The sequence below is a fragment of the Cervus canadensis genome, chromosome 28 (assembly GCF_019320065.1).
Source record: "Cervus canadensis isolate Bull #8, Minnesota chromosome 28, ASM1932006v1, whole genome shotgun sequence".
Lineage (NCBI taxonomy): Eukaryota > Metazoa > Chordata > Mammalia > Artiodactyla > Cervidae > Cervus > Cervus canadensis.
In genome coordinates, this window is record NC_057413.1 from 16875016 (window position 1) to 16890396 (window position 15381).

At 38.0% G+C, this 15381-nt stretch overlaps 1 protein-coding gene and 1 non-coding gene across 2 annotated transcripts; one reads left to right on the top strand and one right to left on the bottom strand.

The window, feature by feature from the left end:
* Positions 1 to 4047: 4047 nt before the first annotated feature.
* On the top strand, positions 4048 to 14799 carry LOC122429569 (chorionic somatomammotropin hormone 2-like). Its single transcript, XM_043449998.1, has 5 exons — positions 4048 to 4102; positions 9555 to 9736; positions 11937 to 12044; positions 13800 to 13979; positions 14608 to 14799. The coding sequence occupies exons 1-5, from the start codon at positions 4048 to 4050 to the stop codon at positions 14797 to 14799; spliced, it is 717 nt and encodes a 238-aa protein (XP_043305933.1).
* Positions 7176 to 7281, bottom strand: LOC122430185. Its single transcript, XR_006266265.1, has one exon. It is a non-coding gene; the product is annotated as a U6 spliceosomal RNA (small nuclear RNA).
* Positions 14800 to 15381: the final 582 nt, after the last annotated feature.

The following is a 15381-nucleotide window of genomic DNA, read 5'->3' on the forward strand; positions in this document are numbered from 1 at the left end:
GTAGATACTGCAAAGTGTTTTTTTTTTTTTTTTCCCATGTAGACACCAACATATATAAATCAAATGTCATGAATAGTGACTAGCAAGCAGAGTATTGTTTGAGACAGAATTGGCAAATAAAACTGTAAGATATTTAAAGTATATAACATGAAATTTTGATAGATCTATATACTATTTTTTAAATTTATCTTTAATTGGAGTATAATTTCTTTAAAATGTGTTGTACAATGATGTGAGTCAGCCATAAGTGTACATATACCCCCTCCCTCTTGAGTCCCCCCACTCGCACCCCGTCCCGCTTCTCCAGGTGGTCACACAGACGGGGTGAGCTTCCTGTGTCATAGAGCAACTTCCCGCTAGCTGTCGGTAATATTTTACGGATGGTAATGTACTGTGTTTCAGTGCGACTCTCTCAATTCAACTTGCCCTCTCCTCCCCTTTGTGTCCACAAACCTGTTGTTCTCTGTCTGTGCCTCACCTCCTGCCCTGAAAATAGGTTAACCAGTGCCATTTTTCTAGATTCCACGTATACATTAACAAACAATATTTGGTTTTCGCTTTGTGACTTACTTCACTCTACATAACAGGCTGTAGGTTCATCCACCTCAGCTCAAGTGACCCAAATTCGCTTCTTTTTAAGGTTAATTAAAATTCCCTTGTATAGATGTACCACAACTTCTTTATCCGTTCCTATCTCAGTGCACATCTAGATTGCTTCCATGTCCTGGTTACTGTAAACACTGTTGCAATTAATTTTGGGGTACACATGTCTTTTTGAATTATGGTTTTCTCAGGGTGTATGCCCAATAGTAGAATTTCTACGTCATATGGTAGTTTTGTTAGGACTTCCCTGATGGCTCAGCAGCTAAAGAATCTGCCTGCGATGCAGGAGACACAGGCGATGGTTCAATCCCTGGGTCAGGAAGCGTCTCTGGAGGAGAAAATGGCAAACCACTACAGTATACTTGCCATTTCCACCTACCCATCTGCCATAGTGCTGACCCTCATTTACATATGTATTAGAAAACATTTTCCCTTTCTATTAACTTAAGTAACATAGCTATCATCTGACATGTCTACCTTTTATTCTTTGAAGAAAACACAGGTAAGTTCCACTCTCTTAGACAGCACCAATTATACAACACAGTTTTACCAGTTATAGTCATCATGCTACACATTAGATCATCAGACCTTATAATTTTCATATGTTAAAATGTATAACTTCTTTCAAGCACATTCCTATTTCCTCCATTCTCCAAGCCCTGGCAATCACTTTCCCACGCTGTTTCTGAGTTCTGCTTTTTTTTTTTTTAGATTTCTAACAATTAAGATCATGCAGTATCTGTCTTTCTCTAACTTATTTCACTTGGCATTAGGCCCTCCATGCTACCACTAACAGAAACTTTGTTTCTATTTTAATGGCTAAATTCAATTCATATATATATATATATATATATATATATATATATATATATATATCACATCACACTGTTTTAATCTCTTCACCTGCTGACAGATACTTAGATTGTTCCTATAATAGGCTGTTTCTGGGCTACTGTGATGGAGAAGGAAATGGCAACCCACATCAGTCCCCTTGCCTGGAAAATCCCATGGACGGTAGAGCCTGGTATGATGCAGTCCATGGAGTCTCGATAAATCGGAGGACATCAATTTCAGCTTTCTCTTTCATGCATCAGCAAAGGAAATGGCAACCCACTCTAGTGTTCTTGCCTGGAGAATCCCAGGGAAGGGGGAGCCTGGTGGGCTGCCGTCTATGGGGTTCCACAGAGTTGGACACGACTGAAGCGACTTAGCAGCAGCAGCAGCAAAAAGCTACTGTCAATATTGATGCAGTGAATATGGGAGTACAGATTTCTCTTTGAGATAATTATTTCATTTCCTTTGAATATATATTCAGAAATGAATATATATCCAGAAGTGTGAAATTTCATGAGAAACTTCCCGAAGGTATTCCATGGGAACTGCACCAATATACATTCCTACCAATAATCCATTAAGACCTCCATTTTCTACACATCCTCAATCACACTGACTTTTTACTTTTTGGTAAAAGCCATTTAAACAGGAGTGAGGTGGTATGTGTTGTACTTTTGATTTGCACTTCCCTGATAGTGATGTTGAGCTTCTTGTCATATACTTCTTGGGCATTCTATATGTCTTATTTGGGGGGAAAATAGTGTATTCTGTAAAAAATGCATGCATTTTGTATATTGTATTTGAATATATAAAACTCAGATACCTATCCTTTCACCTAAAGAAATTACAGAAATACAAATATTCCACTTATAATTGCATCAAAAAATAAAACACTTTGCAATAAATTTGAGCAAGGTGTTGAAAGAACTATGTATGAAAATATTCAAGACACTCATAAAAACAGTTTAAAAGACACAAAAGGAAACATGTTTCATATTTATTGACTGGCACGAAAACAGACTCATATATCAACAGAGCAGAACAACCAAGCCAGAAAGAAACGCACACCTATATATTGTCAGTTAGCTTATGAAAAAGGAGCCAAGAATATCCAGTGGGGAAAGGACAAGCTTTTAAAAAATGGCACTGGGCAAAATGGATAGTCCTATGAAAAACTGAACTGTGCCCCTGTCTTTTACCATACACAGAAATCAACTATAAAAAGGGATTAAAAAGTTGAACATAAGACTTTAAGCAATTAAACCCCTAGAAGAAAACATTGAGGTAATCTTCTGGCTATCGGCCTTTGCAATGAGTTTCTGGGTTTCACACTAAAAGAAAGGCAAGAAGTGCAAAAAGAAACAAGTGGGACCACATCAAACTCCAAAGAAAGGAACATCAACAAAATCAAATGGCAATTTACACATTGACAGAAGATATTTCAAAAACATATTTTATAAGGGCTTAATATCCAAAAATACATGAGACATACAACTCAAGGGGAAAAAACCCCAAATAATCCAGATTTTTAATGGAGCATAAGAAAAGTAAGAGTTTCAATAAAGCTGAAGATTAGACTGTAGATGAGAGACACAGCAAGGTTTTCCTTCTAGAACAACAAAAGCCTATGCCTTCCTGGCATTACTTTCTTCATCTCCACTCACTTGTTTGACAATTACAGTTCACAGTGTACAATCCTCAGTCAAGAGAAATCACCCTACAGTGAACTATAATATGTACTAAGAACAGCCTCACAGGGGAAAACAAAACAAAACAAAACAAAACTAATATTTGCATACTTACTAAAGAGGCATATCAAAACAAAGGTAATTTCCAGAGTTTACCACTCCATTGATTTCTATGTTTCATTTCAAAATTGATCCACCTAGTAAAGATAATGAGTTAAGAGACCTCACTAATATATCAATAGAAAATCAGTTTCAAATGGGAGCATTAATGGATTATAATTTGGAGGTAATTTATTACTAGTGTTGAAACTGGAGTCCTTTTGATACTCTACTGCATCGGGTTAATAATTTATTATAAATATTAATAGCAATATAGGGATACATACTACTAAAGTTATAGCGAATAGAGAAAGACATAGACTATAGTAGGGAAGAAGAGAAAGTGTGGGAAGTCAGCAATGGTAGTAAAGTAAAGGGCAGTAATGCCTTGAGAGGAAGGAAGGTTCTCAAAGTTTCTTGAAACACCAAGAATGAGACAGATGTGAGCAGTTAGCCTAATATGTAAACCAGAAACTCTACCAGAAGAAATTTAAGTTCATAAAAATATTATGATGCTAAATCCCACAGTTTAGACAGAGAATAGGGTAGGGTAGGGCATATAGACATTCAAAATTCTCCATTGCTTAGTGCATCAGGCACTCAAGGACCACCCTCACTGAAGTCTTTCTCTATTGCTCAACCTACAGGTACCACCATGCAGAAAGAGATAGCTCTACTGCACAGGCAGTTGAACCCTACTTTTATGGCCTCATGGCTTTCCTTAAGAAGCATTCGATGCAGCAGATTTCCTCCATCCCATCCCATCCGGCTGACTCCCCACGGTCAACAGGAGTCCTCACCCTGGGATCATTCTGTAGTCCCCATGGCTCCAGCTCCCAGCTTCCATGGACACCAGTGGACTTACAACCCTGTCCGAGGTATGAAAGGCAGCAGTATGGCTTGTCTATGTGGTTCTCACTCCATTCAGACAGTCACAGGTTAGTTGGTTCACTCCCCAGCAGCTTCAAATGGCTCCTTATTCCAGTGGACGGCCATGGACGTGGGGATCTCTCCCTTGCGCTTCAGCTCCCTCACCCCCAGGTGCAAGTTGGTCCCACTTGCTCTCCTACTCCTTTCCTCTTCCTCCTTGTGCCTTCTTTCTTTTGTCCTACCAAGTTCTGTATGAATCCGGATATTCCTCCTCAGTAGTCAGGGAGTTCTTCCAGTATTCACCTGGTCTTCTGTGAGAACTGCTGTGTTTTTAGACGTCTTTGATGCATTGGTGGAGAGAGCTGTACCCCATTCCCACCTACCCCTCTGTCATCCTGTCCACCCCCATTTGTACATGTATTAGAAATGAGTTTCCCTTTCTATTAAGTAACATTGCCATCACCACACATGTTTAACTTTTGCTTTTTTTGAGGAGAACACAGGTAAGTTCCACTCTCTTCAGAAGAGTCAGTCGTTTAGTTGGGTCCGACTATTTGCGACCCCATGGACGGCAGCAGCACAGGCTTCCCTGTCCATCCCTGACACCCGGAGCTTACTCAAACTCATGACCACTGAGTCGGTATACCACTCAATATTATCCACTCTCTCAGAGATTATTTTTTTTTGAGATTACTTACAATTGAGATTTTATTGTATTTTTCTTTGTGTGACTTAATTTACCAAGTGTTATGCCCTCCAGTTTCATCCATGTTGCCATAAATGGAAGGATTTCTTTCTTTTTCTCATGCCTAAATATTATTTACCTATATATGTCACATCACGTTATTTTAATCCATTCTCCTGTTGAAAGGTACTCAGGTTGTTCCTATTACAAGGCTACTGTGAATGATGCTGCAATGAACATGGGAATACAGATTGCTGTTTGAGAAAATGATTTCATTTCCTTTGACTATATATCCAGAAGGGGGATAATGGATCACATAACAGTTCTCTTTGAAATTTCTTGAGGAACCTCCACAGTATTTTTCCATGGGAGTTGCACCGGTATGCATCCCTACCAGCAGTGCATAAGCACTTCTTTTTCTCCACATCCTCTACAAGATTTGTCATTTCTTACATTTTTGGTACTAGCCATTCAAACAGGCATGAGGTGATATCTCTTGTGCTTTTGATCTGCATTTCATTTGATTATTAGCGATGCTGAGCATCTTGTCATATACCTCTTGATGATCTATATGTCTTGTTTGTGGGAAAATGTCTATTCTTTAAAGATGTAGCATACATTATGTTTACTATATTCAAATGTACAAAACTGTGTTTCCTAACTATATATCAACAACAAACTATCAGAAATTTGAATAAATTAAAAAGCCAATTTACTATTGCATCAATAAAAGATAAAACACTTAGAAATAAACTTAAGCAAGGTGTTGAAAGATTTTATACAAAACCTTTAAGACATTGATAAGAGAAATTTAAAAAGAGATAAAAATATGTAAAGTTAGGTTGTCTATTCAATGTGTTTCTTGAGGTAGGATTTGTATTACTATAACCTTCCCTCCTAGAACTGCTTTTGATGCATCCTACAGGTTTAGATCATCATGTTTTCATTGTTCTTTGTTTCTAGGAATGTTTTGATTTGCCTTATTTCTTTAGTAACCTATTTATTATTTAGAAATGTGTGGTTGAATCTCCATGTGTTTGTGTTCTTTAAAGTTTCTTTTTTCTATAATCTATATCTAGTCTCATAGTATTGAGGTCAGAGAAAATGCTTGATATAATTTCAATTTCCTTAAATTTACTGAGGTTTGATTTGTGACACATGATGAGGAAAATGTTCCATGTGCACTTGACAAGAAAGTGTATTCTGCATTTGGTGGAATGTGCTGAATATCAATTAGGTCTGTTTGCTCTAATATTTCCTTGTAAGATATGTTTCCTTATTAATTTTCTGTTTTGTTTATCTGCCCATTGGTACAGGTGCAGTGTTGACATGCCCTACTATTATTGTGTTACTGTCAATTTCCCCTTTTGTGTAGTTAGTGTTTACCTTATGTATTGAGGTGCTCCTATGTTGGCTTCATAAATATTTAAAATTGTTTTATCTTTTTCTTGGACTGACCCTTGATCATTAGGTAGTGTCTTCTTTATCTCTTATAATAGCTTTTATCTTAAGGTCTATTTTTTCTGATATGAGAATTGCCAGTCTGGCTTTCTTTGATTTCCATTTGCATGGAATATCTTTTTCCATCGTCTCACTTTCAGTCTCTATGTGTTTCTAGGACTGAAGTGGGTCTCTTCTAGACATCATATATATGGGTCTTATTTTTGTATCCATTCATCTAGTCTGTGTCTTTTGGTAAGAATGGGAGAAGATAATAGCAAATAAAACAACTGATAAAGAAGCAAATACACTAATGAGCATCAGAAAATTCAAAGCACACAAGGGTCTGAAAAATATATCGTAAAGAGACTTGGTAGTCCGATCAAAGAATAAGAGAATCAAATTAGACAACCAAAATACAAAGACTTGGGCACATGATAGAACCAGAGAATGCTCAGAAGAGAAAGCTTTGGGGCTAGTGGACCAGCGAACAGAAGCCTCCAGCATCAGGAATAAAACCCTGAACAGAACTCATGACTGTGGGCTTCTGGGAACGGCCTCAGTTTCAAAGTTTGGGCGCTATACCGCCTAAAGGCGAACGCAGACCAGGACTATAGCTTGCTGTGACACTGAATCACAGACAATAGTATTTGTTAGCTTACTTTTCTCATTCACCTATAAAGTTAATGAATCACTACCAATGATAATTGACACCTTTAGTTTCCAGTCAGATCCTCTTTAGTCATACAATGGATATCTGAACCTGTTATATGATCCCCAATAACAGTTTTAATAATTAAACTTATTGATCTTTTTATTGAAAGTTATTTGCTTTACAATACAGTACTGCTTTCGGCCAAACATCAACATGAATCAGCCATAGGGATACCTATGTCCCCTCACTCTTGAACCTATTTCCCCCTTCCTTCCCATCATACTCCTCAAAGTTGTTAGAGAAAAATATGGAAAGCTTCACAAATGTGTGTGTCATCCTTGGGCAGGGGGCCATGCTAATCTTGTCAGTATTATTCCAATTTTCTAACATATGTGCTACCAAAGCAAACATGCAAGTAAAACTTTAACAGAAAAAGAAAATCATATAGTTAGTCATCTACCAACAAATGATCAATTACACTAGGAATTAGGGTATTCTGCTATATTTACCACCTCTTATAAATTGAATTTTATAAGGTCCAAAGTTCCATGTAGGAATTAAACATATATTTATTCATAACACATGTATACATGCACAGAAATATATGCACAAAAATAGGTCTATGTTACACAAGTTATTATTCTCCTTGTCTGTGACAATAAGCTCTTTAGTTGATGAGAGAGATAGTCCCAAATTTCTTCAACTTATGTGTCTTCCTTTTAAGAATCACTTCTTTGATTTTCATCACTTAATTTTAAATAACCATTTTATTCTTAGATACCATGCCCCTTTAAACTAAGAGCAGAGAAAACCTAGTAAATGCTGATACCTTATCCTTCATTAAATTACCACTCTTCTGGTAAATTGTAGAAAGAATCATGTTGGTATCTCATTCAGAAGGATAAAATCCCTATTTTATCAGCTCTCATCTCCAAACTCAATTCTTGCTCAAATCAGTCTTAAATTCTGCTTACTTACAAAGGACAGACAGGAAAAGTAATATTAAAATGGGTGGAGAGGGAGATGGGAGGGGGGATCGGGATGGGGAATATGTGTAACTCTATGGCTGATTCATATCAATGTATGACAAAACCTACTGAAAATAAATAAATAAATAAATAACAGAAAACGAAAAAAAAAAAAAAAGAAGAAAAAGAATGATTTGAACATGCAAAAGTTAATTAAATGCATTAATATAAAAATTATATATAAGTGCCATAATATATACAAAATGTGATATACTGACTAAGGAGTCTGCCTCATGAAAAAAAATAAAATAAAATAAAATCACGCTTACAAGAGTCTATGATTTTATGCTTCCGTTGGTCAAAGGTAGGGCCAGGAATAATTTCTGAAATATTACAACACATCATGGAAGCCTGAAGGTCTAGTTTTACTATCAAAGAGGGGATTCTGGGAGATGGTTCAAAACCTAAGCCCCATGGTTGTCAGGATGTGCTCCCGATCAGACAGATGGATTTTCTCCCTGAAACATCACAGTCAGGAAAGGCCAGGCTGTGTCCGCAGAGCCAGTGACGGGGTCCTGGGTGCTGAGCAGGTAATGTTCTTGGATGACCTTCTGGAGATTTACCTGCCATTGTCTCGAAGAAAAAAACATAATGAGAAGATTAAGGATGCATAAAAGTAGAGGAGCTGTCAAGTTCCCTAGAAGAAAGTCTAGCAGGAGAAACAAGCCCCCACACTGATAATTGTCAAAGACGTTAACAGTGAATGTTTTATAGACAGAGCAGAACAGATAAAACCAATGTTCTAGGGTCACTGCTGTTTTGCAGTCAAAGACAAAATATTTCTCGCTTTAAGCAGAGTCATCACAGCTCCTGATATGGTCCTGGTTACACAAACACAGACCGAGAGCCCACAGGCATGTGTGATGTGACATCAGGAAGTGAACAGATGACTGCATTGGTGCCCAGTCACCTCCATCTGCTAATAATGGGACCTGGGGAAAATTACTTGCCCTCTCCAAGGCATTGCATCTTCATTAACATAACTTGATGAACATAGTGAAGATGAAGGATATTTCATAGGGTTACTGTGAAACACAAATTTTAAGATGTTTTAAAGCTTTTGGGAAAGTATCAAAGACATGCATGGGGTTACGAAGGTGAGTTAGCAGATCCAAGGTACAGTATCCTTTTTCTCTTAGTATTCTCTCTGTACTCAATAGTAGTGATCAGTCAGTCATGTGTTTACTCTTACCCCAGCGTGATATGGTAAACCACACAGATCAACTGTACACTTCTTGTCATTTCAGTGTCTAAAATTCAAGCACTAGTCAATGTAGAGTGAAAAAATAACACACTCCTAGAGGGCCTCACTGCTGAGAGTCTGCAGAGTCCCAACAATAAAGTGTCTTAAAATAATGGCCTAAAGACTCCTGCTCAGAATTAAGTTCCAAATGTTTGCAGAGCACAGAAGTACTTCAGGGAGCAATACAAAAATGCAGGGAGTAACCTACTTCTCCAACTATCTATCTGTGCAAATATCACCATCCATCTAAATTCACACAGAAGGCGCTCCTTCTTCCCCACCCCAGCTACTACAGCATCAACTCCTGCTCAGAGCAACAGGGAAAGAGAAGGCTTCCCTCCACAGGATGGATTTGATAACCTCAGGTGATTAGATCATCTCAGAATGGCTCATGTTTTTATTTTAGCAGCGTTCTGCCTGCTCCTGCTGCTGGTCGTGTCAAATGTGCTCCTGTGCCAAGGTGAATTTTGCTGGCTCTGCGGTCGATACCTGTTTGGCGTCCGCCTGAAGTCACTTAGAAAAACGTTTAGCCGTGCCTCCATCCTGTCCCACGACATGCATAACCTTTCTACAATAATGTTCAATGAGGTTGTAAGTACTGTGGTGGTGGTGGTTTAGTTGCTCAGTCGTGACGACACTTGCACCCCATGGACTGTAGCCTGCTAGGCTCCCAGAAGTTACCTTCGCGTAAGTGACTGGGCCAAACTATCCTTTCAACAAAAGGGCTGCTTCAGCCAAACTTCAAATAACACACTCTCCAGGTTAAAGACGCCGTCAGCTCATAAGATGTGGAAATCGAAGATAGGATCCGTATTGTGAAATCTCAAAGATTCCTATGAAGTGCACTAACTTTTTCAATTTCCTTTCATTCATTTTCTTTTTTTAAATTTCCAGAATACATGATTATGTATTTGTCAGCTAGGAATGCCATAAAAGAATACAATAGACTCAGTGGAAAAAACAACAGAAGTTTATTTCCTCACAGTTCTGGGGGCTAGAAGTCCCAGATCATGGCACCAGTAAGGTGAGGCTATGGTGAGAACTCTTTCTTCCCAGGATGGCTTCTCCGTGCATCCTCACACAGGATGGGGGTTCGGGTAGAGAGACAGAGGAAAGGACACACAGACAGAGACAGAATAGAAAGTTCTCTGGTGTTTTGCTTCATGGAGACACCTAACCTATTGGATGAGTTTTCCACCCTGAGAGCTCATTTAACCTTAACGGACTTTGCTGGTGGCTCAGTTGGTAAAGAACCTGCCTTCAATGGGAGAGACCTGGGTTCTATCCCTGGGTCTGTAAGATTCCCTGGAGAAGGGAATGGCAAGCCACTCCCTGTTCTTGCCTGAGAAATCCCATGGACAGAGGAGTCTGGCGGGCTATAGACCATGGCGTGCCAAAAAGTCGGAACCCTTTTCAAAACACAGTACTTTGGCGATACGGGAAACAACACATGAATTTGAAGAACACACATTCAGTCCATAGTACTACCTGACTAAAGCACTTTTAGGTGGGGCTAGTGAAAAGGAAGCATGTTGAATTTCTGGCCCTTCAGGGTCTCGCTGGGCTTTCTTCTCCAGGCTCAGAGTAAATAGCCAATAAATGAGAACTGCTCTGCAGTGAACTGGGTGGATGGAACATGTTAAACAAACCTGAATCCTGGTCACAAAAATGAATACTGGTAGTGTTCTTAATGCTACAAGTTATTGTTTTAAGATTTGCAGTGAATAGGTTTTGAGCTACTATAGAAGCAGAATTTACAATTGGAAACAATTATTCTTTTTCTGATGAAGGTATTTGAAATTTGTATGTTAATTCTTTTAGGTCAATAAAGGAGCACATAGTAGAGCAGACAGCTAATAAAAGGTGGTGCTAAAGATTTCTGTTAAATTCAGGTAGTTCTTTGTACTCACTAGTTTTGGTTTCATCCTCCATTTTTGACACTCCATTTTTGTCCAACTCTTCCAAGTAATCTCTTCAAATGTTCATAAGTTCTGCTAAAGATTTGTTTTTCTCTATCAAAGTGTTAGTTAGATTTATCTCCTCTTATTTTTCTCAGTCCATTGCTTAGTATTTCCTATAATGTTATGTCATGTTTTTCTGATGTACCATTTTGTCACCATAAACAGCATTGTATTCTGCACCTGGGATGAACACTAAGCTTTTTAGTGAGCGGGTTCACTAACGGGCTCTAACCCATAGTAAACAAGAGATTAAATGGTTATATATAGGTGCATGTATGCATTCTAAGTCACATCCATTGTTCCAACTCTTTGCAACCCTGCTGACTGTAGCCCAAGAGGCTCCTCTGTCCATAGGATTCGCCAGGCGAGAGTACAGGAGTGTGGTGCTGTACCCTCTCGCAAGGGATGCTCCTCACCTAGGGATCAAACCTGAGGCTTCTTATATCTCCTGCATTGGCAGGAATGTTCTTTACCACTACCGTCACCTGGGAAGCACCAAGTATTGATACAAAAGAACTAAGTAAAAAAAAAAAAAAAAAAACTAAGTATTGGTTCAAAAGAACAAAAGTATTTGGTTCAAATACCAAAAAAAAAAAAAAAAAAAAAAGATAGTCATAAAAAAGAGAAGGGAAATGTTTGAACTTAGAAATGTTAGATGTTAAATCATTTTTATAGAGACAATATATAGAAAAAGTAGGAAAAGAATGACTTTCAAATTTTGTGATGCCCCCCCATTAAAAAATTACACATCTATCAAACGTTAATGTTCTGGTAATTGGTTCATCTATTGAGTGCCCAACAACCACAACTAATTTCCTGATCACTTTCAGATTGAAAGGTATTCCCAGAGTAAACCGGAGTATATGAATGCCACCAATGACTGCCACACCAATCCCCTCCATGCTCCTGAAGAAATAGAAAGAGCCCAACTGATGAACGTGAGTCTTTCACCTGGGTTTTTCACCAGATCGAATGAGACAGTATTTAGCTTACCAGGCTTTGGATTATTAGAGGTAATGGTAACTTTATATGCAGAAAATTTTGGAGGAATTGTAAGCATCAGAAGAGAAATTATTTTATGCAGTTGATGAAGCATGAGTGAAATCAAGGGATGACTATTGATCTGTAGTAGCAAAACAAATAACAGATCTATAAATTGTCAGTGTAGACAAGTTTAGTTCAAGCAATGCATTAGACACAGAATTGCAGCTATTATTCTGTACAAAAACAGGAAATGAATGGGAACTTCCATGTGTAAAATATAAGATTGCAAAATTCATGAATATGTAGGAAACACACCCAAGATTTGAGTACTCATTGTTACTAGCGACTCGTACGTGGGAGTCCTATACTGCACCACTTGAGCCAGCGCGTCTGCCTTTCAAGGTTCTTCTGATTCTGCTTCTACTTCTCTGACACCTCCTCATTCATCATTCTCAACGACTCCTCTGTCACCTTTTAATTTGTAAGTTTCCCCCACAAAGGCCTATATAACATTGCTTTGCTTCTCATGGCCGTAACAATTGGCTCTGTTCTGAGGACAACACAGTTTACACATCAAGCCTCAATGATTAATGGCAGGCTCCAAATTTTCACCGTTATAATCTCTCCTTTCTGATTTCCTGCTTTATCCTTCATCCTAACATTATATAAAATATTTTCACATGCATCCCCCCTTAAAATTCTATTTTTTTCTCTCTACAACTTTCTTAATGATACCAGAATTTTTTTCCTCTGTTAAGTTCATTAATAATGAGAATGATCAAGTAAAGGAAAAGGTCAAAAAGGAGGAGGAGGAGGGATTTTTCAATAAGCTTGAATTTAAAGTTTATTGAGAGTTACTACATGGCCATACATTTTACTAAGCACTTTATGTGTATTGCTATATTTAATCCTACTCAGTTCTCTGTTCTTTACCATGAAAACAGTTCATGGCTGTAAAGAAATCAAGCATATTAACTAGAGATCTTCAGCCCCCAGGATTTTCATGCTCAATTCTGCTAGTAGTAGTGAACTAGGGGTGAAAACCCTCCATTGTGAATCCCACTGATGCTGTTACTAAAGACAACGCTGTGCCGTTTTCTGCCCGGACACATGTCAACAAGACAGACTCTTCTGATACCAGCATGGGGGGCTGCTATTAGGATCAACTGAGGAAAGAAAACTTGTTTAGGAATGTCATGTCTTCTTCATTGTCTCTTGGTTGTAATATCATAAAACAAATTACCAATCAAAAGTCAATACGAATGACTCATCTGATTCATTAATACGAAAGAGTCACTGTGTGACAATGATGTGGGTACAGGTAGAATGCCTCTTTCCTGGGTCAAGTACTGCAGGTACATACTGACTTGTCAAAAAATACTTAGATTTCTCTCACGCAAATAGACAAACATAAAAGAACTCACTAAGTGGGTGGTAGAATTTCAGAGGAAATAAGAAAATTCGTTATTAATTAGAACTCATCAGAAGAATTAATTCCTAAAATAACCCAGATATTTAATAATTCAGTGAAGTGTGAACTAACAGCTTACCTTTTATAATTTTGTAACTTTTACCACCTTCAAAAATCTCTGCATACACATAGGAATAACCAAAGTCTTTTAGGTCAGCAGCTCTGAACAAAGATCACCTGTTACCAAAATCACTGTATTATGATTATTTTAATGAGACTGTTTATAATGTTTGCTTAGAATGAAGACCTTACTAAGTGGATACTCATGATACAGTATCTCTGGAATGCTCCTCTGTTTGATCTAGCCTATGACCCGCGGATTGAGGAAAACCTCACAGTTACTGTCATATCAAGTGCCTTAGAGTGTCGTAGAAAATCATTCAAACTTCAATCAATCTTAGCGAGACAATTCAGCCAGGTGAGCATCCTGCCTAGGGCTTTCTTGCATTGTTCATGAATGAAAGAGTTGATGTCTGTAATGCACAATGTGTTTTGAAATATCCCATTTTATAAGAAAAAGATTCATGACTTCTATATACTAGATTCCTACTACATAAAGCAAGAGCCTAGTTTTTCATTTGATAGATTCTACTGTAAAAGAATCAGAATTTCAGTGCATTTTTTGACATGTGCAGCCTTCCTTACATTGCACACAATTCCACCAAAAGCTTGCCTCTTCCCGGGCAAGGTGGTTGAAATGTTTTTAAGAGTAGGAGAACTAGATAACAGAATTTCCAAGGTCAGCATTTTCCTCAATGTATCCCAGGATATCTGCTATTGAAGTTCCACTTGTCTTCTTTCTCTTTTCTGCTCAAATCAAAGGATGAGAGTGGGAAGGAAGAAAAGAGAAAGTTAAATCTAAACTTGAGTTATGTTTCTACATTATAGATTCCTAATAGTTTTCTCATAGGCTGGCGGAAAATCCATATCGAGAGAGTTTTACATTTGTATGTGATTCCCAAATATTAATAATATAATTACAAGGGACAAAGATAAGGAAATACTAATAAAACTCACGAGAAGTCATTTATCTTTTGGGTATTCAGATTATTCTTCCACTCAGACGGAAGTTGGAGGAGGAACGCTTGTACTGGTCAGCAATTCCATTCCTGCTGTCCGACGATGAAGATGTACGTCATTCTGCATTTTATAACCTGTTCAAGTGCCTGAACAGGGATTCACGTAAAGTTGACATGTACACCAAGATCCTGGCATGCCGAATCAGTGACGAGTGCTAAATCCACATCCATCCCATCCAGCTCTGAAATGGTGCTAAGGATCTATCCCATAGCAGGCTTCTTTGAAATATACAGCTTTTTCATGCATGCTCTGTCGCCTCCTAAAAAAGTAAACACAGACTCTGTAGAGATGTCAAAATCTAAGAGGGTAATTTGTTAACATTTCTTATTTTCATTTAATTGAAAATCAAAAGAAAATCCACCCCTACAATTGAGAGAATGAAGCTCCTATTAAAATTAATCACAAATAGCAGAAGCTGGCATTACAAATAAGACCAGTAAGAGATTATGTAAGAATCACAGAAAATTATTCTGGGTCAAGTTATGAGAATCAAAGTATTAGACAATTATTCATGGTTCTGGCCATGCTACCTAGAAGACTGAATCCTCAGGATTCTTTATGAAAGTCAGCCGCGAACGGTCAGCCCACTGTCACAGTGTTACACCAGACAGGATCAGTGCTTTGCACCTTTGTACAAATAGCATGAGGTTTACTGAACTGGCTGAAGATTGTTAGTATGTTGTCTTAGCCCTCCTGGGTTGCTATAACAAAATATCACAGTCTTATAACAATGGAAATGG